Below are 26472 nucleotides of genomic sequence, written 5' to 3' on the forward strand. Positions count from 1 at the left end.
GGGGCTGAGGCTTTGGCTGAAACAGCCTTTTGGGGGCTGCTGGGGCTGAGAGCACGTTGGAAATGTTCCTGGCTCCTGTTTCCATCTCTATTAATTATTTAATTTGATTTCCCTTTTCTCTGTCCTTTTTGATTCTTGGTTTTATAAGAGAAACGTCAGCGTTCTCCGACAGTGTCTATTAGACGCAATAAATCAAATGGCATTTTGGATTCAGTATGGGAAGGTAGTCCTTCGTCTCACGGAACCGAGCAGGCTGCAGATGGCACCTCGTCTAATCAGTTTGTTTTACAGAACAGAAAGCCATGTCCCGGAAAGGTGAACAATCTGTCCAGGGGGTCAGGAGGCAGGTGCCCTGTGTACAAGGGCGTTAGCATACTGTCTCCTGCCCACCCCCACTTTAGAGAACAGTGTTTGTAGGTGCGTCTTTGTAGGGCACAGAGATGAACCACTGTGGCTTTCTAGTTCCATGGGCAGGTGGACATCTTGCTTTTTAAAAAATGGAGCAGTGACCCTGCCCATGGGCATGTTCCCACCTGTGGTGGGAGAGTGAGAGGCAGGAAGGTGTACCTTATGCACAGTGTCTGTTGAGTTTTGAGAAGGGTCTGACAAGGTGGCTTTGGTGCAAAGCATTCCTGTACTCTGACCTGCGCTGCTGAGGGACTGTATGCTGTGACATCACATGGTTCCCATGTCAGACACTTGCTCACTCAGAGCTGTGAACACGTCTGTTAGGATCTACTCATGGAGTCCCTTACGTTCAGCAGATGGCCTCTTTCAAAGGCCACCTGCAGACGCCCGATCGCCTCCTTTCCATCTAGGATACAGTCTTACCTCCATCCGTTGGATCCCTGGGGATGTGCCTGTCTTTCTGTCTTTTTTCTAACAGTCTCCCTCTTCCTCACTCCCGGGTTGGGCTGGCACGCTCAGCATCCTTTGTTGAAACCATCACGGGACCTGGTAACTCCTCTCCCTGCCTCTATTCCCTCTCAAATCCATCTTCTGCTTATAGCCTAGATTTTTCTAAAACTCAGGGCCCTGTGAAGTCTTCCCCTCCCCCACTTCTTCTTTCCCTCATGCTGGACCCTTGCATGTCCTATTGTGGCCCTTCCGAGGCCCTGCCGCATGTCTGATGCAGTCCCCTAGAGGTGACCTGCATGCTTGCTTGCTCGTCCCTTGGCCTGCTGAGTCCTGCTTTCATCCCCTTAAACCCCGGTGTGTTCTGCCCCTGGTGCTCTCTAGTGGCAAAGGTGGTCTTTCCTGTGTGTCTTCCTGGCATCTTTGAGTGCTGTTCCACTTTGTCTGCACCATCTCCCTGTGGGGTGTCTCTTCTCAGGGGCCAGCATAGCGCTAGTCCCAGACAGTCCTAGGGACTGCTCAGGCCTGGAAGGGTGACAGCATGCACGAGCCCAGCTGAGTGATTGGAGAAGGAGGGCTGGTTGGGGTCACTGGTGTTGCTCTCCAGATGAAGACCCTTGTCCAGGGCCTGTGGAGGTGTGCGTGATGGCTGGTTCTCAACAGAGACCAGCCTGGGCAGCATAGGGAATTGGGGTCACATCAGTGTAGGGCAGGCCATGGGAGGCCTGGAGTCCCAGGGGAATTTTACTGGAATGTCACTGGAGAACTGCTGAAAATATTTTTTAAGGAGCTGGGTGTGATGTTTAAGCAGATGGGTAGGCTGGATATGAAGAGTCGCCCTAGAGCTACATGGTTGTGGCAGGTGATAGGTGCAGTTGTCCAGGGGTAAGGCAGACACATGTCCCTGGGGAGGCCACTCGGTGGTTGCTACTGCAGGGTTGTCTTCCCAAGGGACAATACCCCCCTGTCCTGTGCCTTACCACTCCTCAGACCTGTGCAGTTTCACACCAGCGGCCTGGTGGCCTGGTGAGCTCCCTCCGGGATCCACTGTGCTTCCTGTGGACCCGTGTGCATTCTCCTGCCCCCCTCTGCTGGGCAGACTGGAGACGAGCTGCCTGGGAAGTGGACTCAGTACAGGTTTAGTCCAGAGTCTGAGGCTCTGTACAAACCACATTTCATTACGTGTTGATTCTTCATAATTTACTGACAGCTGAAGCTCCAGTTTGACACTGGCCAGGGACTGGCATTTTTGTGACTGTCACTCTGCAGTGTACTGTATTCTCTTGTATAACCTGCCTGCTCCCCTGATCCTGTCCTTTGAAACTGGGACAGGTCTTCAGTGTCTCTGTCCTGGTCTGCTGGTCCCTCTTGGAAATAAACACTAATTTTGGGGATTCTCAGTCTTACGTTTTAAAGAACAGTGACTCATGCTGAATCACCTAGAACTTGGAGGCAAACGTGCCCGCAGGGTTAATGCTGCAAGATTTCTTTTTGTCTTTGAAATTCCTAGATGCCTGAATTTTTCTACACCATACATGTTTTTAAGGAGGAGGCCAGGGGTTTTATTGAAACCTGGGCTATTCCCCAAGGTTAGAAAGCATAACAGAGAGTAAGTGCTTGCTGAGTGCACACCGCATCACTCACCCAGTGTTCTGCGGTGTCCCACCTGTGCTCTAGGCCTGTCCCCTGCACACCGGCCACCAGCACCAGCCCCTGGCACGTCTGCCTGTTGGCATCTTGTGTCTTTCTTACTCCACTGTGTATATCTTGAGTGCGGGTCCAGGGTCTTGTCCCTGAATTCCCATGTCTGCCTGGTAGGCACCTGCCCCAGGTGGCTTCCTCGCTCAGCCGCCAGCTCCCTTCTACCTCCTGGCACGTCTGTCTGTTTCACTTGGAGGCTCTCTGTCTCCTCCTCTGCTGTCAGATGCTGTGATTCCCAAGGGCTCCGTTTGAGGTTCTCTTCTACCCTGTTCCAAGCTCCCTCTCTGAAGATGTCATCTGCTTCAAAGGACCAGAACCCCCCCTAAGTTCCCTGCCCTGAGGGTTTTTTTTCCAGTGGAGGTGGCTGAGCTCTGGTTTCTGGGTGCCCTCTCTCTGGCCGCTTTGGTCCTTGTTCTAGCAGACCTGGCTCTGCAGCCCGTACAGCTAGCTCTGACCTTTCTTGGGACCTCTTCTCTGCCCACTGAGCCCTGTGTGAAAGGCCTACAGGAAAGGAGGCTGTATGCCTGCATTCTGGCATCTTCATACTTTGACCGGCCCACCTGGGCCTTGGGCAGTTCACGGCAGACCTTGAGCTGAGCAGTTCTTCTCTGGGCTTGCCTTCATCCCGGCAGGCTTCATGCTCACATTTTAGTTCCCTTTCCGCTTGACTTTCTCTGAGCAGTCAGGGACTATGAATTTCCAGCCTGTCAGTACTTTGTTCATGGTAAAGGGTCAGAGCAAGTTGTTTGTCTCCTTTCTTTCTGTCTTCGAGTTGAAATTGAAAGTTCATGTCTTAGATTTAAATTCTGACCTGTAATTAATTTTAGATTGTGTCGGCTGTTGGTCATGTTATGCACTATCGTGTGTGTGTGTGTGTGTGTGTGTGTGTGTGTGTTTAGTGGGTTGTCTGTGCTCCAGGACTGCCTGTCTTTGTATTATGCAATCCGACCTACCTGTCTTCTCACAGCACTGTGGCTTAGCTACAGGGAAGGTCAGCCTGGCCCTGCTGCCAGGGCCCCCAGGAGCGCATCTCTGGGTGCGGTCAGCTTCACCCCTACCCACAAGCAAAGCTCTTGCTCCCTGAGGTCTGAGATCTGTTTAATAACCTGTGAAGTGAGCATTTATTTCCAGCCCCGCCCCATTTGCCCAGAAGGTGAGAAGGTTGACTTAGTTTTTTTTTTTTTATTTAAATTCAGGTTGGAAAATAACTTCCCAAGGCACTGGGATGGAAAAGGGAGCGTGTTAGCATTCACCAGCTGCAGGTGATTGCACAGCAGGCACAGAGCCCAAGTCTGTGGACTCCCCATCTCCCTGTTCTCATCATCACCCTCTCCAGCCAACCTGTGGTGACTCTCCAGAAGACCAGTGGGGGAGGGAGTATCAGAGTGCAGAGTGCTTCTGTCCCGAGAGAAAGGGGTGGTGTCTGGGGGGCACTCGGACTGCACCAAGCCTTGCCAGTTGAAATATCCCTAACCCCTTCATGTGCCCTCCCTCCCCGGCTGCCCTCACTGCCCTCCTGAGGCCCCTCCCCTCCCTCATCTCTCCTGCTTGTGCTGTTGCTGCCGATTTTGCCCCTCTCTACTGTCTTCTACACAGACGACAGTTTCCAGAGTCGAGCCTGACGTTGCGTCTCTGGTACAACTTGCTTAGGGCTTTCTACTGCTCAGCACAAAGTCCTCTGTGGTTTGCACGGCTCTGCCCCATGGCCATTTGAGCTTTCCCCCATGCCCCCTCATACCACAAGTACACGACTCCTTATATCTCTTCCTTGCTGTGCCCTGCTCTCTGTTGCCTGCAGTGTAGACTTGGGGCTCTCTGTCTTCCTCTGCTCGAGTGACCTGGGAACTTGAGCGTGCTGGCCACCTCCCACCCCCACACTGTGATTTGATTGGCATCAGGGTTGCTGACGGCCCCTTGACAGATTGGAGTGCTTAGCCAGGGAAGCATTGGCACGGACAGCCTTCTGAAGTCTTGTTCATTCTGAATCCTCTGCGCAGACCCAGAGGCTGTCCATCCCTGTGACTGTCGGCTTTGAGATCTGGCAGGGCAGGCCTCCTCAACCAATGATTATTTTGGAGCCTTTTTGGATATTCCTACACTTTGATCTTCCAAATTTATTTTAGAATCCGTTGGTCAGGTATCTCAAAACGGTCTGTTAGAAATGTCATTGAGGCTGCTTCAGATCGATAGATGAATTGGGGAAAGGTGACTTCCTCATGCACGCTCATCTTCCTGTCCATGAATATTGAATTCCTCTTCAAATGTTTGTCTTAATTTTTTTAAAGCAACATTTTCTAATTTCTTCTGTGAAGGTTTTATGGTATTTTGTAGCTTGATTCTTATATATCTTATTTTTGTTGTAAATGGTACTCAAAGTCTTTAAGAAATGAAAGTCTATCTAAGTTACATCAAGTGGTGAGGCCCAGTGTTAAAGTTACAGCTTGATGGGTTTCTGTTTTTGTGGCCACTGGGTGCAGTCTCCACTCAGATCACAGCACAATTTCTGGCACCCTCTGCTTCCTGCCAGTGCTGTTGCTGTGGCAACTCTCTACAAGGGTAATGGGAATGAGGGCCACGCCTTCACACATTAGTCTTACTTGTGCAGGTCACTAGCATAGTATCTACTCTCTGGATACTTTGGAATCCTCTTTTTTGTTTTTTGGTTTAAAATCTGGCAAGATTTCTTTCACAATTGAGAGATCAGAAGCCTCAAATCAGCGTGCCTGCCTCTCCCCCAGTCAGCATAGTGCCTGAGGTTTGTGCATATCCTCGAATGTTTATTGCTAGATGTGTTCTGCTGTGTGAAAATACCAGTTTTGCCATCCGGCTTATGATGAAAGCGAGTTGTTCTCAGTTGTGTCCTTTGGTTTGCATTTAGATGTACGAACACATCACAGCTTGCTCTAGATCTATAGCCAAGCACTTGTTCAAAGTGGCTATTTTCCCTCCTCCTCCTCCTCCTCCCCCCCCCAAACTTTTTCCATGTTGGAGATTGAACCCATGGTCTTGGACATACTAAGCACACTCTGCCACTGAGCTTTGGTCCCAAAACCATCCAGGTGGCAATTCCCCCTTTCACACTAGCAATTTTTGTAAACTCCAACTCCTCAATACCCCATTGACCTTGGTGTGTGTGTGTATTTTTAAATAATCTATAGAGAATTTCATACATGCATATAAGGTGTATGGAGCAAATCCATGTCCACTCCCTCTTCTCCAACTCCTCCCATAGCGCCCCATCGCTTTTTTCTGATAACTTCATGTACTCCTTTAATTTTTTTCTTTATGGGGCTTTTGGCTACTCTAACTTTCCCCCCTTCTGAAGAGGTAACCCTACAATCTTTTAAGGATTAGATAAAAGCTCCCAATTATTTTCGACATTTTTGGCCTTTGGAATGGAGTATGTTGCTAAGAGGCTGAAGGACATTGTGAGTTTTAGCCAAGAAACTGACTACTTTTCTTTGGGGTTTTCTTCCCCTAACTGCCTAGCCAATTCCTACCTCCTATTCTTATCACACCATCCTCTGAAGGAGTTACTGTTCTAGCCTGTTTCTCCATTGCTGTGACAAAACACTCTGACCACTACCAATGTAGAGAGGAAAGGGTTTATATTCAGCTTACATCTCCCAGGTGCACGAATTAAAGGCATGTGCCACCATGCCCGGCCCTACCTCCTATTCTTACCATCGTCTGAAGAGGTTACCCAAATTGCCAATAGAGAATCAGGACGCAGACCACTCTGGCTTCTTCCCTGCTGAACAGGGACACAGGGTGAGGCAATTGGAGTACCCCTTCAGTGGGTCTATCTAAAAGACTCCCAAATTGCATAACTCTTATCTCTAGGGGGAAAAGAAAGTCCTTGAATCATGAACAGGAGACATGAAGAAGTAAAGGCAAGTGTAATTAGCATTGCAAGTTCTTGACAGGGAACTAGAAAAAAGTCAGAACAGGGCAATTTTAAATGTTCATATGCGAGTCTGCTAGGATCGCCTTGGTGTCTGAAGATGTGGCTGTTCTGGTTCTTGTGGTGTTTCATCGCAGTTTCGAGTGTCCTCTTCCAGCTAACTGAGAAGGCTGCATATCTTTTAAATGCCTATTTATTATTTGGACATACACTTTTGTGCGGTATCCATTAACATACTTTCTTCATTTTCTATTGGACTATTTACTTCTAGTTAATTTGTAGTTCTTAATGTATTTTGGATTTGAGGACATTGTCAGATACGCATGCTGCAAGCATCTTACAGTCTGTGGCTAGGCCTTTTATTAGTGTCTTACAGGTATTTGTTGACTAGAGAGTGATGATACCATCATAGAATATTGGGAGTTGTGTCCTAGATTTTTATAATCGCTTGACAGTTTTATGCATTTATATAGTGAAATTTAGTCATTTTTATGTCCCCATTCCCCTTATCCCCCACCCTCATTCCCCTCCCCATCCTCTTCTCTCTTCTCTCATCTCCCTCCCTCACAGACGCAGTTCCCCTCCACCCCCCAGGTATTTGTTGAATGTCTGTTTTATGCACTTTCCTGTTCTTCTGAAGGAGTAACAGGAGGTGCAGGCTCTTCCCTAGAGCTTTGTGTCCAGAGCCTGCTGTCTGTGGAGGTCTGGGCTGCTGCCTGTTCTGTGCTGAGCCAAACGCAGCTGTTGGCTGCATTTGGCTTTGGGCAGTTGAGGTGTGGAAGGTGCGTCTAAGCATCCAAAAGACTGATTATTGATTTGTTTAATCTTAATTTAAATTTAAGTAAATTTCTGCAGTGTTGACTATATTAGCACAAATCTAGAGGGAGACTTCACATAAATGAAAAATTATTACTTTGGTAAATACTAGCTATAAGAAAATATGGTGCTTTGAGTGTACAATGGGGGGGGTTGACCTAATTTAAAGAGTAAGAGAGAGACTTTCTGCTGGAGTAATATTGGAGCAGAATCAATAGCATAAAAGAGAGGAGAGGCTGGGCAAAATAGTTTCTCATGTATGTTTAAAAACCCCACACAAAGAGCAGAGTAGATTTAAGGAATTTAATTCTTTTGAAAAAAAAAAAAAGACAAAAAACCAAAACATTTATGTGCGTGCACGCAAGTGTGTGTGCAAGACAGAGAGAGAGAGAGAGAGAGAGAGAGAGAGAGAGAGAGAGAGAGAGAGAGAGAGAGAGACCCTTTTTATTTTTATTTTCTGTGTATGAGTGTATTGCCTGCATGTACATAAATACCCCCATGTCATGCAGTGCCCATGGAAATCAGAAGAAGGTGTCAAACTCTCCTGGAACTGGAGTTATGGATGGTTGTTAGCTGCCACTTGGGTGCTGGGAACAGAACCCAGGTCTTCTGTGAGAGCAGCCAGTACTTCCAACTGCTCAGCTGTCTCTCCAGCCCCTTAAAGTTAGTTCTTAAGAGACTTAGGCCCTAGGTATGGAAGCTAATTTATGGAGAAGAAAGGTTTTGTGTGACAGCCGGGTGAGCTTTTTCCCTTTGATAATTTTTTACAATCAGTGGTCCTCCTTAGAGCTGTCGACCTTGAGTGTTGCTGGGTGTTTAATGAAGGCACAATGCCATTCCCATCTCCTCGGATGAGTGGTACCCAGGACTGCTGTGCAGACTGCGCACAGCCTTCGGCTTGTCCTTTGAGTCTCTGCCTTCTAAAGAGCACAAGCACATGTCATTCTGTGGCCTGGGACACAACATTCTCCCTTGATCACCTTATGAAAAAGGCATTCGACTTTAACCTCACACTGAAAGTGCTCTGGTTCTGTTTCCTTGGTTTTTATACTAAAATAACATAAAATAGCTAATGGAGCTATTTCTTTTGAGAATTGGTGTTTATTTGTGTTTCTCTTCCAGTGGAAATGGAGAAACACATGTAAACAGCCTGTAAAAGACACAAAATCAGAGTGGAAACATGGTGTTAGTACTGTCGGGACCATTGCTGTGGCTACGTGTTAACATTGGCTGTCAGAGGGATGCTGGTGAGTGGGGCCTGGCCTTTGAGTAGTCTTCCTCCCAGAAGACGGCAGCCGGGCCTCACATCTCTCATTCCTTTGGGACATCATGCAGCAACCCTGCCCTGCTCTGACTTTCTCCAAGTGCCCTGAGAGGGAATGTGGGTGCAATGGGTGGAGCTGCTGGTGCCTAGGGAAGGCAGGAGGCACAGATGAGAGCCAGCCCTGCCCCGGGGGACGCTGGATAGCCCAGTTCTTTCCTCTGTGTCCCAAGATCTCAGTCAAAAAGTGACCTACCTTCTGACCATCCTGTTCTTGTGATGAAGCTCTCATCCTTTTCCTTTTTAAAAAATTTTATTTATATTTTATGTTTATGAGTGTAATGCTTGCATGTGTGTAAGTGCACCCATGTTGTGCAGTGCCCCCAGAGGTCAGAAGATGGTGTTGGATCCCCTGGAACTGGAGTTATGAATGGTTGTTAGCCACCATGTAGGTGCTGGGATTTGAACCCAGGTCTTCTGTAAGAGCAACCAGTGCTCTTACTGCTGAGCCACCTCTCTAGCCCAGCTCATCCCCCTTCTAATTGACTTCTTATTCTTCAAAGAAGTGATATTTTTAGCAGCTGAGAAAAAGAGTTCTTTTACTGGAAGCATGTTAGAACGGGCCTCTGGAAAGGTGGTCACCCACTCACCCGCAGACAGGCATCTGCTCGTTTTTTTTTTTTTTCTAAGTGTTTTACAATGTGGGTGTGCTGCTCTGGGTGTAACCTCAGTAGCATCTGGGCAAATGGAGGCATAGGCCCTGTATCCTGGCCACCTGTGTTCAGGCAGTGTTTCTCAGCACATAGTAGCTTGGAAGTGACATCGCACCATACCTTCAGCAAACCTGTTCTCCACCTTTGCTGTGCCAGGTGTGCTGACAAACTGTCTCCATCTGGGTGCAGACCCTCAGCACAGGGTCCCGCTCCCCACACACATGGACTAGTCAGATACTGACAAGGGCACTACTGTGGCACAGGATCACTCAGCCTCCAGACCCAGCCAGGCGTACTCTGAGACTGCACTGATGTCTGGGAAGTTCAAGTTCCCACTTCTTTGTTTTTTTTTAGTCATTCAAAAAAATTTAAAGTTTTTTTTTTTTTTATTACTAGTATATATTATCGACAATAATGGGCTCATCATTGATATTTTCAAACAGTGTACTGTGGACTTTGTTATAATCCCTCACCCTCGTGTCTCCACTGCCAGCTGGTCCTCCCCCCTTTCCAAATAGCCCCCCTTCTTCTTGGGTATTTTCTACACCCCTTGACGATTTCTGCAGAAGAGAAGACAGCATTTTGTCTACTCGCACACTGCAGGGCCCTGCACCTGGTGTGCGGGTGTCTCCGCACCCTTCCGACAGAGTCTTCACTGGTCCTCACAGTCAGCTCTATCCACCTTTGTGTGGGAACTATTTTTAGAGGAGAAGGAGCCCAATTCAGCGTTAAAATGGGTTTGATAGTTCCTCTCATGGGATGGGTGTTGTCAGGGTGTTTTAGCATAGCAACGGAAGTTAAACTGCAGCAGAGGATGATTTCTCTTTCTCTTTTTCCTTGTTTTGAAATGTGTGTTACACTAAGAACTTGTACCACATTTTACTAAAAAAAAAAATAGTTGTTGAGGGTATTGAGGGAGTTCCCATACCATGAAGTCAGTGGTGGTTTGTGTGCTCAGAGCTGTAAGTTTAGCATAAGTTGGGAACCCCAAGACATGTTTGTGTGTTTGGGGACGCTAAGAATCCTTCATATGCGTGAACAGGGCAGCAGGCCTCAGGTCTGGTGTCATTGCTGTGTATACTCAGTGGAGGGAGAGCAGTGTCAGGGCGTGGCTGCACTTGGGGACTGGGGACGGTGCCACTTGAAGTCCACTGTGGCTGTAGGAGTTATTTTTTTCTTTCTTAAGCACATTCCGAAGTTTCTGAATGAATGAGCATGCTACGTTCTCTAAGGAGGTGAGGATGGGTAGCGCTAATTTCCTTAGCCAACTGCTTCTATGGCTTTAGTTTTCTTGATGGGATATCCAGATGGGCTTTTTTGGCATCCATGGACTTTATGAATGAATGAGAAAGCATCTTTGAAATATATTCTACCTGGAACAGCCTACGCTAACAAACACCCGTGGGGAGAATGTTGTCTGCTTTTACATTTGCAAGTGTGTTTTACCCTAGTTTATTTTAGGTGTCTTTAACTGAAAAATGTATAGTCAGCCTTACTGGAGCTTTTTTTTCTGGAAGCATGTAAAAGTTGGATGCATTCCTTGAGTAGATAGACCCTGTCTCCAGGGCTGGTTGCTAAGCCATTTGGGGGCAGCCTGGGCTGGTGAGCTCAGCGTAGAGCTGAGGTGCGTTTTTTGGTCTCATTTGGCCGAGCCACAGCAAACCTGGTGGCCCTGAGCTCTTCTTTGATGCTCTGCTAATACTGCAGAAGTCACTCAGCTTTTTTTAAACCTCAGCTTTCTCGTGCGTAGAATCAATACAATAACTCCCATTTTGCAGGGAGCGAAGAGTGAGTTAGATGGCATGCACCCATGCCCAGCACCAACTCACCTATTGGCGGGACCTGTGGAATTGCCCTCAAATGGGGTTAGGTTTATAAAGGGCCAGACAGATGTGAAGAGCCATCTCCCAGCCTCTCTTCCGTCCGCTCTCTCCCCTCTGCTGTCCCCTTAGCATTTCAGCCAATGTCAGCACCAGCTTTCAGACCTTGCCTTGGCTGCCTCTGGTCACTGGCTGTCCTGGCCTGGCTCACACTGGAAGTCTGTCATACGCAGCCTGCTCAAAAGTGTGCTTCTTCATGCCGGCTGGTTTCCATTGAGTAACTCCAGCTACTTGAGACTAATGTGTGTAGCAATCTTCTGTTTATTGTCTTGAAAATAGTAAAAGCATAGTGAGAAAAAGACAGATTCTTCAGGTGACTGGGAATTAGAGAGGGCCAGATCACACCTTGACCTCAGAGACCTGTGTGGACCTTCCTTCACACTTCCTTTCACATGGACATCGTGGGAGGGCTGTGGTGTGACCTACATCTCAATAGGCTACCTCTGTCTGCTGTGTGGCTAGAGGCGGTCAAGGAGTGAAGGTGACAAGGCAGAATGGCCAGGAGGGAAACAACAGTGACTCTGGTGGGCGGGCAGGCTGGCTGTGAAAGTCATTGACACGCCCCGAGAGCTTGTGCAGGATGTGGTGTGGATAAAGGGAGGCCTCCATGAGTCCTGGGTTAGGCCAAAAGGGAGTCAAGTTTAGACCAAAGATGAGCCGCGGGCTGGGCCAGCAGTGAGTGTTGACAGAAGCTGGTCATTTGGCCAGAGGGCTCCTCAGAGGGCTGGACAGGGCCTGTGGTAGAGAGGAGGGCCATTGAAGTTGGGCTGGTGTTGGCATGTAGACTCAGACCAAGCTGTGAGTTGGAGTGGCACACGCTGGTGTGGAGAAACCTTCCAGTCCAAGGGAGCTGCTGGTGCATAGGCCTGAGAGGAGTCAAGACCTCACGTGGCTTGGGCCTTCCTGGACTGGAAAAAAGCTGCATGCTGATCAGTGTCCCAGCCCGTGTGGACGAGTGCCCAGGAAGACCCTCCCATGCTGCAGTTCCCACAGGATGAACCAGGGAGCAGACTACCGAGCCAGTCCTCTGACAAGGCAAAGCCAGCCCTACCTTACAAAAGGGACCGCTCATGTCTTACTGGGGGCTTTCTGTCTTACTTCCTAGATGGAATCAGCGTGAGCGGCTTTCCTCTGTCCAGTCCTTTCCGCCAGGTCGTCCGGCCTCGAGTGGAGAACAGACCCACGAACCCTGCTGAGAGCAGCAAGACGGGGGACCTCAGCCATCTCAAGGTTAGTCGTTCTGTGGAGGCCCAGGTGGCCAAGGTCCCCCTGGCTTCTGCAGAGCTCTTTCCAGCTCAAGTGTTTGGAGTGTTTTTCTGAAGGGGGTGGCGGTATGTGGTTGGAAGTTGCTTCTCATATTTATGTCTTGTGGGATGCTCTGGAAAGCAGTCACGGGGCAGCTCAAGGGCCTTGTTTTGGTGACACAGATACTTGTTTTCCTGTGATGTGGTGACTTGGAAGGCAGGCAGATTAAGGACAGTGGGTAGAGTAGGCGATATGCCTTTTCCTTTGAGAATTGTATTTATTACCTAATTATTCCATTTGGATAGTAACCTTATAGCATTTTTCTTAATTATTGGGCAGCTCTTGCCGGTGCTGGTTTATAAGCACACAGTTGTGGGGGCATTGTCTGTACAAAGCTGGAATAGTCGGGACCCAAGGGCCAGCAAAGCAGGGTCTGCTGGCTGCTGGGGGCTTTAACAGGACCTGTAAGTGCCAGTCAGGAGCCTGCCCAGAGGCCTCACAGGGGGTTGCTATAGGGCTCAGAGCTATGACAGTGCAGATACAAGTCATTGTTCAAGTAAGTGTGTATCAGAGGGGCGTGATGCCCTTTACAGTTCTCATGACAAAATGTGAGACAGACATTGAGTGATGGCGACTCCAGAGAAACTTGTCCTGGATGTCCAACTGGGATGGGGAGAGCTGCATACCATGCTGTGGACTGTCCTGAGTGACCTCAGTGTACGGTAGAGGAGGGTGGGTACCTCTGAAGCCAGGTTCTGGCTAGAGGGAGTGAGTGCCTGGCCATTAGAGTCCTGGCCATTAGGGAGAAGCTATCTTACGGAGCTCTCAGGGAGAACATCCTCCACAGGTCCCTATGGTGGAGATGGGCTGCAGTGCCTGCTCTGGAGCTTCTGCGGACGGCTGCAGATGGGACTATCTGTGGGTCTATAGTGTGTGAAGAGTCCCACAAGATGGAACCAAGGCTCAGTAGGAAACTGCTCCTGCTGAGCTATCTTTCCAACCCCACTAAGACAGAAGGTGGTGAGGAAACAGGCTTTCTAAGTTGTTGTCAGACTGAGCTTTGCTCACCAGCCCTGGCATGGCGACACCTTTTACTGCATCCCCCTCTTGAACCACAGTGTGTCACAGCCCCCTAACCTCTGCACCCTGCCTGTGTCACAGTAGTCCCGTGTTTTGAGTGCTACCTCTTCCTCCCTGGCATCCCACTAAGGAAATGGGAAGTAAAGACCTGATAGTGCAGACTGTGCTCCATGACGGGGGAGCTGTGCTGAGTGCTTTCCACCCATGGTTGCTGGGTCCTTGTAAAGGTCCTAGGACCTGAGCCAGAAACAACTTCCAACAGATCTTTCCATGTTCGTGTAGTCAGCATGTGTGTGGACATGAGGGTAGTGGGAAGGGCATGACCTCATGTCCTCTGCTCCCACAAGTGGGATAGGATCTGCAAAGTATCTGCCAAGAGTATCCTAGGAAAAAACCTTACCATCTGAGGTGGGGGGGATGTCGGACCACTTCACAGCAAGGGATGACGGAACCTGTGTGGGCGACAGTGGCAGTGACAGCAGTTTCAAACCTGTCAACTTCTACAGTGTGTTCTGGACCTTTGGTTTGTGTTCTATGGGACAGTGAGCTGCTCTGAGGAACAGTGTCAGTGGCGTGGTTTCAGGCTTCTCTGTGGGCCACCTGAGCTGTGGGGCTGGCTGCAGAGCCATTACCCTGAAGAAGGGAACCCTTAAAATCATCACTCTGGTGTTATCATGGAAATAGTAACTGAGTGAAAGTCTTCTTGGACCAGGCACAATGTGTGTCCAGGTTGCCATGAAGGACCCTGCTAGGTGGCAGGAGCTGTGCCCATGCTCATGACTCTTTATCTGCATGCTGTGGAGGACTCTGCGGCCTAGAATAGAGACTGTGTTCAGTGGGTCTTAGAAACCATATTATAGGGCTGGGACTGAAGCTCATGGGCAGAGCACTTAACTAGCATACATGAGGCCCTGGATTCCTATCCGTAGCATCACACACACACACACACACACACACACACACACACACACGCACGCACGCACGCACACGTACGCACGCACACTGTCAACCAGATCTATCTGCTTCTCAGCTCCCATCTAGAAAATGGAATAATAATGTTCTCTTTCTGGGGTTGCTGGGAGACTTTGGTAATGGAAGAGCCTGGCAGAGGAAAGAAAGAGCAGTACATTGGGGCCTCATCTGTGTATGTAAAGAAAACTGAAATTAGGGCAGGTGAGTTGGGGTCCTAGCTGACATTAGCCATGGAGTATCTCAGGAGGAAGCAGAGCTATGGCCTTCCCTTCTCTGAGTGACTTGGAGTCTAGTGTTGGGTCAGATCAGCTCTGGCCCTTCAGCTGTCTAGCCCTCCGCCTTCTGAATCACATGTGATGAGGCTTCTGAGAGGGTAGAGGCTCACCATGCCTTGTCCCAGCAGAAATGCCAGGACCCAAGTTGGACTGTGCTGGAGTCACTACTGTGGGAAGCATATGGGCTAGACCGATGGGGAACCACTGAGGCCTGGACATAAAGCTCTGTGGATGTGGAGCAGTAGGGGAGTGCCCCACTGCACAGCCTGGCAGCCATTTCCATGCTTTGTTCTTGGTACTTAAGCAGGTCTCCCCTGGTTTCTAGCATTGCCCTGAAAACACTTCACAGCTGTGTATGTAGCTGAAATCCTGACAAAACCAAAGCTCGCCAAGCGGCGAGGCCTCCCTTGGGCTCTGTGTGCACTGGCTTTTTGGAGAGACTGCCGCTGTCCTCAGGGTCTCCTCTCTCGTAGCCATGGGTGCGTTTATGGGTGCCTCTCGGGGGAGCCAAGGATGGGGCTTCAGCCTCAGGAACTTGAGAAAAAGAAAGGCAGACATTAAACCCGAAGTAACAGGAAGGAGATCGGAGAGCAGAGTCAACGAGTTCTGAGAAGTGCCAAGAAATCCGCAAAGGACCCAAAAGACTGTTCTTGAGGAAGTCAGCGAAATTTATCCACATCCAGCCAGATCAATTAAAGAGTAAATACGTAAATTACCAGTATCAGAACAGAGAGAGGGATCTCTATTCAGGCTTTGCAGAGGTCCAGAAGATAACTGAGACGTGTCAGGGACAAGCTCACACTAAGGCTGAGATGGGAACCTGAGCTGCTCTGAACCACTTGTGGAAAGGGGATTTTGTTACAAGTTTTCCACAGACAAACTCCGTAAGGGAGAAATAATGTGAACTTTGTGTAAACTTCTTTCAGGAAAATTGAAAAAGAAGGAATAGGGCCAGCGATATGGCTCAGTGGGTAAAGGCACTTGCCATGAAAGCCCCACAACCCAAGTTCAATGCCTGGAACCCAAGGAAAGGTGGAAGGACAGAACCGACTCTACAAAGTTGTCCTCTGACCTCCACATGCACCCTCTAGCATGTGCCTCCTCCCATCTCACACACACACACACACACACACACACACACACACACACACACACACACGAGAGAGAGAGAGAGAGAGAGAGAGAGAGAGAGAGAGAGGAGAAAAATAAAAAGGAATATTTCCTAAGCTATCCTCTGAGATCACTGTTAGCCCCAACACCAAGACAAACAGGTGATGGAAAAAAAAAAAAAAAAACCCATGAAGCAAGGACTGCAGACCATCTCCCCCAAGCTCAGGTGCACAACTTTAAAGCAGAATTTTAGCCTACACTACCCGATAGGAAATACAGTGTTGATGGAGCAGGTTTATCTGAGGAGGGCAAGGTTGGTTTGACGTTAGAAAACTCACCAGTGCAATTCACCATGTTTATAAAGTACAGAAGGAAGATTATATAAGTGTCTTCAGTAAATTCTCTGCTGCCTAGAAATCGAAAGGAAAGTCTCTGGCTGACCAGCTGCTTTTGTGATTGATGGGACAGGTTGGCCTGGGGCTCTATGGAGCCCCTGTGACCAAGAGCTCTTGTATCAAGTTGTAAAGTGAAGAACCAGGCCTTTTCCTTCATGTGCTTACATGGCTTCGCACTTTAATACGTTTAGGTGGACTTGGAGAATCTACAAAGAACATTATCCAAAGAGCAAATTTATTCATGTTAAATATATGTACTAGGTAAAAAATAGCATAGTTTATTTATATCTGTATCTGTATCTCTATCTATCTATCTATCTATCTATCTATCTATCTATCTATCTATCTATCTATATCTATCTATCTATCATCTATCATCTATCTATTTTTCTATCTATCGTGTGTGTGTGTGTGTGTGTGTACATGTTTGCTTGCCACGGTGCACACGTGGAGGTCAGAGGACAGCTTGAGGGAGTTGATTCTCTTCTTCTACCATGTGGGCCCTAGGGAGGGAACTCAGGTTGTCAGGCTTGGTGGTAAGCACCTTTACCTGCTGAGCCATTTCACTAGCCTTAGCCGAGTTTCTTAGTGAAGCCAAGTTCAACTTAAAAATGTTTCCCATGAACCTTTTTGGGACTTGGCATTCAGAATTAAAACTCCTGTCAGCAGTGAGGTCAATGATGCCATTTGTTCACTAAATGTTTCCAGAACACTGGTGTGCATGAGGGCTGTGGCCTGCCGCCCTGCAAAGACCTGGGGTAGAGCTTGGGAGCAAGAAGAGACCTTTTCAGGCTGTGTGGTTGCTCCTACCAGGCAGGAGCTTGGGAACAGGCAACACCTCAGCCATCCAGGTGTCCCAGGGTCTTTTAAACATGTATTTTTAATTACACTTTGTGTATGTGTGTGCACACGTGGGAATCAGAAGATAACTTGTAAAAGGGATTTTTTCAGTTTTAAAATTTTTTATTATTGTGTGTGTGTTGATGCTCGCATGCCACAGGACACGTATGGTCGGGGACAGCTTGCAGGAGCTGGCTCTGTCCTTCCACAGTGGGTTCTGGGGATCAAACTGAAGTCAGCAGGCTGGAGTGGCAAGAGCTCTAACCTGCCGAGCCATTTGCTGGCTCTATTTCCAGGGTCTTCATGCAGGAATCTTTCACCTAGTGGAACAAAGGGAAGTGGGTGGAGGGGAGATGTGGGAGAGGGAGGGATGCACAGTAGCAGAGGGCTCTCCCTGAGCAGAAGAGGTCAGAAGAAAAGGCTTGCTCAGCAAAGGGCTAGCCTCCAGCACAGTGTGAATCTCACCCAGCAGCATGGTGATAAGACACAGATGGCACAGAGCAGATAAGCCTGGAGACAGCTCTGGAGCTGCCACACACACCTGCCCCAGTTCCTGGTGCTCACTAGGTCTTGTGTGGTGCCCCCGCTCCACCTGGTCCAACTACGTCAGTCTTATTTCTGACCCTGGAGGTGGAAGGCCACTATCAGCCTTTGTTCTCCCAGAAAGACGTAGTGCGGTGAGTGAGTGGCCGGAATCAGTCCAGGAATGGAGTGGCTAAGGGAAGCGGCCCTGCTTGTGACATCCAGTCCTTACCCTTCCAGCATGCTGGTGGCTCGGAGAGGGTGAGCCCTGAGCCTGCAGAGGCCAGAGAGCAGTGGGGCAGAGAAGGTCTGAGGCCCACTAGGGCCACATTCATCCCCCATGACTACAAATGCATTTGATTTGGTGGAAATTATGGAACAGCGCCAAAAGGTGAAATAATCTGTTCAAGGTCAGGCGGCTGCTAAGTAGAAGTTAAAATTCCAGCCCAGGTACGTCTGAGCCCAAGGCTGTGCACAAGCCGTTTTGACCACACCATGGCGTCACTGTCTATGCAATTTCTGTTTCCAAACCTATTATAGGATGCAGAACATTCTCTATTGATTCGAGCGGTATTGATGGAATAGTCACATCTAAGCCTTTTGGCCTGTCTGACCCCAGTTTCCACTCTGTGCAAGGCAGCTAATACAGCTTCCTCTGGGCTGTCGTGAGGAGGGAAGTGTCTGCTATTAGTCCTGGTAGATAAGAAAAGCTTACAAAATGGCAAATCCAATTCAGTTCCAAATTATTTCTAATCTGTCCCAGTGATAGTTACAGAGACAGAATTTTTCCCTGCAAAGTTTAAGCATAAAAGCTTCAAAGGAATCCTTTAATCTGCTCAACAATTTCAAAACTTAATAAGAAATTTAGAAGGAAGAGCTGTGGAGAGAGCCTGCTGCCTGTGGAATTCTAAAACAAATGCTAACTGAGGCCAAAGGAACTTGCCTCCTGGTCAAGGGTGCCTCAGAGCTAGGGCCTCTTGTAACCATGGCTGCTTTTCTGAGCCCCCTGCAGAATGAGTGTGTGTGTGTTCCCATGCATTTGTGGGGTGCATGTGTGTGTGTGTGTGCATTCATGTGTGTGGGTATGTGTGTGTACATTTGTGCATGCACATATGTGCACGGCTTGTTTGTGGTCAGAGGACAACCTTGGCGTTGGTCTTCAGGTGTCTTGCACCTTTTGTTTGAGACAAGGTCTCTCACTGGCCTGAAACTTCACCACATAGGCCAGGCTAGCTGGCCCACAAGCCTCCAGGATCCAGCTATCTCCACACCCCATCTCCGCATTGCTGCAATTATGGGCATGCACCACCATGCCAGGCTTTTTTTTTTTTTTGAGACAGTGTCTCCCTGTAGCCCCAGCTGGCCTGGAACTCGCTGTGTAGACCAGGCTGTCCTCAAACTCACAAAGATCCACTTGCCTCTGCCTCCCAAGTGCTGGGATTAAAGGTGTGTGCCACCACACCTGGCCGCCAGGCTTTTTTAAAAATTGAATTTTATACAATATATTTTAATCATATTTAGACCCCTTCCCTATCTGCACCCCTTTTATAGCCCCCCCCCAGATTTCATGTACTCTGTCACATATATCAAGGCCTATTGAACCAAGTTCGTGTCCCCAAATGTCCTTGGTGTGAGTCCATCCGCTGGAGCCTGGTCAGCCTATCTAGTGTCAGTCCCTTAAAGAAGACCAGCTTGGGGCTGGAGAGGTGGCTCAGTGGTTAAGACCATTGACTGGTCTTGCAGAGGACCCAGGTTTGATTCTCAGCACCCACATGGCAGCTATGAACCATCCTTAACTCCAGTTTCAGGGGAATCTGAAGCCCTCTTCTGATCTCCGTGGCATTGCACGACATGGGTGCACTCACATACATGCAGGTAATACACTCATACGCATAAAATAAAAATAATAAAGAAAATATTAAAAAAAGAAAAAGAAAACTTTCTCTGTCCCAGTAGTTATGGCTGCCAGCAGCTCCTCAGCTAAGGTTGGGTTCTTACCATTTTCCCCGTTTCTTTGCTGGGGTTCTGTCTGATTTGAGTCTGCATGGGTCTTGTGCACACTCACGATTGCTGTGAATTCATATGAGTAACTGCCCAGCTGTCTGGAAAACTGTTTCCCTGTGGTCATCCACCACCTCTGGCTCTTACAGTCTTTCTGTGGCTCCCTCTTCTGCAATGATCCCTCAGCCTTAGGTGGGAGAGGTTTGACACAGGCGTCCTACCCAGGGTCACGCCCTCTGCAGTCTCTTATTCTCTGCACTTTGGCCAGTTATGGCTTTCTGGGTTAATCACCATCAGTTGCATGAAGCTTTTCTGGTGAGACTTGAGAGATGTGTATTCCTTCCGCCCCCTGTTCCACTATGTTTCCTGAGCCTTAGGTATAGAGGTTGCATTGCAGAGGCGTCACTTAGGGCTGGACACCTTCAAGACACTTATTCTCTGTGTTTGACCAGCTGCAGAACTTTGTAGTATCCATCTGTTGCAAAAAGTAGCTTGTTTTATGAGTGGTGTGCTGGATAGCTTTAGTGTCAACTTGACACACCTGGGTTGAAGGAGCCTCAATTGGGGAATTTCCTCCACTGGACTGGTCTGTGGCCATGTCTGTGGGGCATCTTCTTGATTGTTGAGTGATGTGGGAGGGCCCAGCCCACTGTGGGTGGTGCCACCCCTGGGCAGGTGGGCCTGTGTTGGATAAGAAAGCAGGCTGAGCAGGGGCCAGGGGAGCAAGCCAGTAAGCAGAGTTCCTCCATGGCCTGTGCTCCAACTCCTACCTTCAGGTTCCTGCCCCGAGTTCCTACCTTGGGCTCCCGGATGAACTTCCTCACTAGCAGTCCCACAGTGGAAAACATCTCAGTCATCTCACCACTTAGTCCTCTCAGAGTGTACAAACCACCAATGGAGAAACAGACTAGGACAAGTGGCGAGAGGTGCACTTGTCTGTAAATATAAGGATATAGTAAGAAGTTACATTTACAGTAACTTCCATTCTTAGAATACAGTAAGACATTGCATTTGTCTAGGGATGTGACAAAAGTAGGTTTTTCTCTAGGACCTATGACCTCTCCAGTCATGTGTATTTGGCTGTGCTTACATTGCCACACATGAGTTCCCTTCCATTGAGTAGGTGTTATGTCCAATTAGACAGCTGTTGATTATGCCCAGGATAAGAGTGCCACTATTGCACCAATAGCAGGAGTTAGCTGGACCAGTCACTGTTAGGAGGCCTTACAGCTGGGTAGGACCACTGATTGGATTTCTCCTTGGCAACTTGCACAGTGCCCTCTGACACCATGAGAACCGGTCTTCAGGGAGGAGCTTCCAGGTTGGTTCTGGCTCGATTACTCTAAACCCTGTGTCTGAAGTACGTTCCGTCTTCACCATCACCTTCAAGTTCTGGAAGGCAATCAAGGGCTGTCATGCCAGGCTTTTAAAGTGGGTTTTGGGGATCCAAATTCAGGTGCTCATGCTTGTGACCGTGTGCCCTGCATGCTAAGCCACCTCCCTGCCCACTCAACCCCTGCAGCATTTCACTCAGTTCATTTCTTTGATGACTATCTAGTGAGCATCTAATCTGCATAGGCTCAGTTCCAGATGCTGGGACTGTAACAGTGCAGAGTCCCGGAGGCACGTTCTAGCCCAAGAGACAAGAGGTGATGAGTTAATACCAGGTTGCAATAAGCCGGATGTATATCAACACAGGAAGAGGCAGGCATGACTCTGACTGTGAGTGCCTGCATGTATGCATGTGCACGAAGTGTGTGCCTTGTGTCCAAGGAGGCCAGAAGGTGTCAGATCTGGCTGGAGTTTGAGGGGGTTGTGAGCCACTGTGTGGGTACTGGGAGCTGAACCTGGGTCCTCTGCAAGAGCAACAGGTGTTCTTAACCACTGAGCCCCAAAGTTTCAAGTTATTTATATGCCAGTTATTATTTTTTACCAGGGGATTGTGAGTTAATTAAAGATAGGTGAAGCTTACTGATGTCCGATTGGGACAAATGCACACACAGTGCACTCTTAGTGAATGTGGTGTGAACAAAACAGAAAGGTACTCAGGAGGCTTCTAGAGCTGCGCTGCTCCCCCTCGGGGGGCTAAGCTTTAATGGCAGTGCTCCTGGACTGCTAGTGCTGAGTCACATGAGGGTGTGCTGGGCCAGCTTGCCTGGCCAGGCCATCCTCAGGTTCTGATTTGCAGGTCTGCCCATCTGGGCACAAGGATTTCTAGCAAGTTCCTCAACGATGCTGACACTGTGGGGAACCTCACTTTGGGGGCTTTACCTTAAGAGAAGAATCACTGTTCCCCTTTTTAATCTTTATTTTCTGTAGGACTAACCTGAGGCATCCTGAAGAAGGTTCCCGTACCTTGCCTGTGTGCCTCACAGAGATGGGCACATGGTAAACTCTAAGGCGCTCCCTCTGAGGCACTTCCATGGCAGACTTGGAGACCTGGCTTCCTGAAAAGGAATTCTCATAATCATTTGCCATAAAATTCCAACATTAAGTATATAATTAAAATGAAGTGTAGGCATTAAAAGGTTGATCCTGGGGCAAGTCTGGAAAAGCCTGCACAGGAGGAGGACAGGAACCTGCCTGCTCCAGCCTGGCATGTGGCCAAGTCAGGACCAAGGGCAGTGCAGGCCCTTGTGTTTGGACGCATCACCCTGTGCTGCGAAGGGCCTTGGGGTTCATCTTCAGGGTCCCTAGGGAGACTGGGTGTCTTTTCAGAACCAGGCAGGTCTTGTGGGACTGTTGTCATGTGCTGGCTCTGCCGCTACGTTCAGCATGATTGATCTGTAGACAGTGGGAAAGGGCCAGACGGGAGAAGAAAATATGTACTTGCATTGCATTCGTGCCAGGCGAGAAAACTGAAATAGGTCTGCTGTGTGGACTGAGTGACAGAAAGCAGGTACGTTTGCTTTGGGTATGGACATCCAGGTGACATTATTAGTCACTAAAAAACTCAGAAGAGTTTAGAGACCACATGAGAACAAAATAATTCTGTCTCTTGCCACAAAAGTATCTCCACTTTATCCAAACAAGCAAAACATAAAAATAAAAAAATAAAAACAAAGACCCCCCCAAACCCTCCGTGTTTATTTGACATCAAACAGACCTGAAACGACCCTTGCTTTTGGCCAGTTTTGTTACAGTGCACGGGTTCCATCAAGTCCTCTGTGAAGCGAACATGACCCTTAGTGTGCTAAGCAGAGTTCTTGTAATGGAGGGGGTCCCATGGAGCCCAAATGCACAGGGTGACTGGGTTTCCCTGGACTGAGCAGGTGCAGGGCTCGGTGTCTGCGAGTGCACCTCGTTGGGTCTCCTGGACTGAGCAGGTGCAGGGCTCCGTGTCTGTGAGTGCACCTCGTTGGGTCTCCTGGACTGAGCAGGTGCAGGGCTCGGTGTCTGCGAGTGCACCTCGTTGGGTCTCCTGGAACTTGGTGGAGTTGTTGGTTGTTTTCCTGTCTACCAATCACTAAATCCCACCTTCCAGGAAGGCAGAAAGTGCTGTTCTCTCATCTCCCCATGCCTAGGAGAAAGTCTGGCAGAGAAGCCTGTGGTCAGTAAGAGATTGGAGAGGATGGGGCTTTAATGAGGGAGGTGGGCAGAATGCAGTAGAGACAGCTGGGAAGAAAGCCAGGTGAGGGACCAGCCTAAGCCAGCTTGTGGAAAGACAGGATTCTTGGCCATATTCTGTATTCTAGCAACGAACGAGGGAAGGAAAGGCAGACAAGATGAGAAGTGAGGACTCTGGACTGTAAGAGGTGATACAGAGCTACCTTGAGACTAGTCCTGACCTTGAGCTTTTTAGCTCTGTTAACCAAAGCTTGAACAGCCTGGGCTTGCTTTCTTGTTTGCCAAGAAAGACAGGAAACAGGGTTACTGTATGTCAGCCTCAGATTTGACATGAAACATCCTATGATGCAGCAAATTGTTTCTTTATAAATAACGTTCCCCAAAGAAAATATGAAGGGATAAGAAAACACGTGATGATCCCAGCACCCACATGGCGGCTAACAACTGCCATAACTCCAGTTCCAGGGGATCTGATGCCCTCTTCTGACCTCTGCAGGCATTGCACAACACAGGTGCACTTTCATACATGTAGGCATGTGTGTGTTATGCCTACATGTATGAAATAGGCCGGGTGTGGTGGCACAGGCCTTTAATCCCAGCACTCGGGAGGCAGAGGCAGGTGGATGTCTGTGAGTTCAAGGCCAGCCTGGTCTACATAGTGAGTTCCAGGACAGCTGGAGCTACGGGGAGACCCTGTCTCAGACCAAAAAAAAAAAAAGGAAATAAAAAAGTATAATAGTAAAAAGGAAATAAAAAGTATAATAGTAAGAAACTATAGGAGGCTTTGGTTAATGTTAGAAGCAGTTCTGTGACTTAGAAGATAAGTATTTTACTCCTATGAGCCTTGTATTCCTGGTGAGCTAAGATTTTTTTTTTCTTCAAATCTAGGAATGAATACTAAATTTTCTCACATGCTTCAAGATGACCATATGGATTTCCTGTCTTAGACTTCTGATATGGTGATTTAACTACTTGTAAAATGTCAAACCAACCTTGCATTCCTGAGATGAATGTCACTTGATCATGAGGTAGTACCCTGCCTGGAAAGACAGACAGTACTTAGGAGGGAATCTGACAGGAGATGTCCAGGATTTGTCCCTTGCTATGGTAGGGAAAGTTGGAGTCTGAATAAGACAGAGGGAGGGGAGAGGGGCTCTGAGGCTGCACTTTGGTGGTATCTCCTGGGGAGTCTAACCTTTCTCCAGCCTGAGAATCAGCCTTGGGAGTATGAATGCCAAGGGTGACTGTAAGGCTTAGGCAGAAGGTGGCTCAGTACCTAGATGGAGGGTGAAGGGAAAACAAGCTGGGGTCCCCATGTTCTGGTCACGCTGCCTGTACCTGCCTTTCCCGCCTGCCAGGACGGCAGTCAGAGCTTATAACAGGGCTCCCAGACACAGACTCCTTTTACTCATCAGATTCTGATTCCTCTGAGTTGTTCTTTTTGGTGCTTAAATAGTTGATTCAGTGCATCCCTGATCTAAAATCTCTCCTTTTCCAATAGTCCACGAAGGGGCAGGCTTCTGAGAATTTCTGTTTGAGTTAAGTTCTTAATCTTCCAGTTTCCTCTTTGTCATGGTGCTTAAACAACACTAATCCTGCGTTAATGAGCTTTCCTTAGTCCCCGCTTTATAGACAGTACTTTTAGTGATGTTCCTGACCTCTCTAGACGTTGTAGTTCTAGGTTCCTGTTTTTGCCAATCTAGATATAAAAGGATACTTCCTATGTTTTTGTAATCCCAGTTCATACATGGCATGGTATAAACTACTTTTTTATTGATAATTTTTTAATTGATTTTTTGTGTATTTCATATAGAACATCTCAAACAATCTTGTTCATCTTTATACCCACATCCCACACCCTCCCATAGCCTCCCCCCCAGTATAAACTACTTTTTAATATTTTATTATTTTTATTTTATGTGTACGTGTGTATTGTCTGCACATAGGTAAGTGCACACGTGTCATGCAATGCCCGCAGAGGACAGAAGAGGCTGTTGGGTTCCCTGGAACTGGAGTTATGGACAGTTGTTAGCTGCCATGTGGGTGCTGGGATTTTAACCTGGGTCTTCTGCAAGAACGGCCAGTGTTCTTAACCACTGAGCCATTCTTCCAGCCCCTAAACTACTGTTTGAAAGCTCTTGAGCTGCCTGATACTTTATACACTTTTTTTTTTGGTAAGTGCGATACAAGGGATCCCTTAATTCCTGACAATGCTTAGAATTTTTGAGGCAGGATTTTTTTTTATTTAAATTTTTCATTTTTTTTGAGAATTTCATTCATGAGTACTAAAGTAACATTTCTGCCTCTCTCTGCCCTTCAACTCCTCCCCAGTTCCTCCCCTCCTGTGCTGATAGCTTTAATTGTCAACTTGACATACCTGGGTAGAGGGAGCCTCATTGGGGCACTGCCTCCATTGGACTGTCCTGTGGCCATGTCTGTGGGGCATCTTCTTGATAGCTGAGTGATGTGGGAGGGCCCAGCCCACTGTGGGTGGTACCACCCCTGGGCAGGTGGGCCTGTGTTGGATAAGAGAGCAAGCTGAGCAGGGGCCAGGATGGCAAGCCAGTAAGCAGTGTTCCTCCATGGCCTGTGCTCCAGCTCCAGTTCCTGTCTTGGGTTTCCTCACTGATGAACTGTGTGACTCGGGAGATGTCAGCCAAATAAACCCTCTCTTCCTCAAGTTGGTGTTGGTCAGAGTGTTTCATCGCAGCAATAGAAAGCAAACCAGAACACACCCTCCTAATTTCATGACTTCATCTTTAATTACTGTTGTTACAGATAGGTACATTTGCATTGTGTGCATGTATACACCCATATGTATATATACACACAGGTATGTATATATAGTCTACTGAGTCCATTTTATGTTGCTCCAGCTCTTACAGTATCAGAAGACGCTATACAAACTGCCAGGAGAAAAAACCAAATAGTCCTACTCCGCTATGAAGCCTGTGAGTCGTAATAATGACCAGCCCAGCAAGATATCCCCAATGGTACAGTAGTGGCCTTATTATCCACAATGGTACAATAGTGGCCTTATTATATGGGGCTAACTAACAGCTGACTAATTGGACTTCAGGGCTTCTCAATAGGAGGGAATTCTTTTTTTTTAATATTTTATTTATCATTTTTATTTTATGTGTATGCGTGTATTGCCTGTATGTAGTTAGGTGCACCTGTGTCATGCAATGCCCATGGAGGACAGAAGAGGCTGTCACATCCCCTGGAACTGGAGTTATGAACAGTTGTTAGCTGCCATGTGGGTGCTGGGGTTTGAACCCAGGTCTTCTGCAAGAACATCCAGTGTTCTTAACTGCTGAGCCATCTCTCCAGCC

At 48.1% G+C, this 26472-nt stretch overlaps 1 protein-coding gene across 4 annotated transcripts in view; it reads left to right on the plus strand.

Moving 5' to 3' along the window:
• Trappc9 (trafficking protein particle complex 9) overlaps window positions 1-26472 on the plus strand; it is a 551206-nt gene that overhangs the window by 158167 nt on the left and 366567 nt on the right. For all 4 annotated transcript variants that reach the window (XM_029555013.1, XM_008851069.2, XM_008851072.2 and 1 more), the window contains one exon: window positions 12236-12360. In XM_029555013.1, coding sequence (XP_029410873.1) covers window positions 12236-12360 — 125 coding nt within the window. The remainder of the gene's footprint in view (window positions 1-12235; window positions 12361-26472) is intronic.

The sequence above is a fragment of the Nannospalax galili genome, unplaced genomic scaffold, assembly GCF_000622305.1.
Source record: "Nannospalax galili isolate Female #2095 unplaced genomic scaffold, S.galili_v1.0 scaffold525, whole genome shotgun sequence".
In the NCBI taxonomy this organism is placed as follows: Eukaryota; Metazoa; Chordata; class Mammalia; order Rodentia; family Spalacidae; genus Nannospalax; species Nannospalax galili.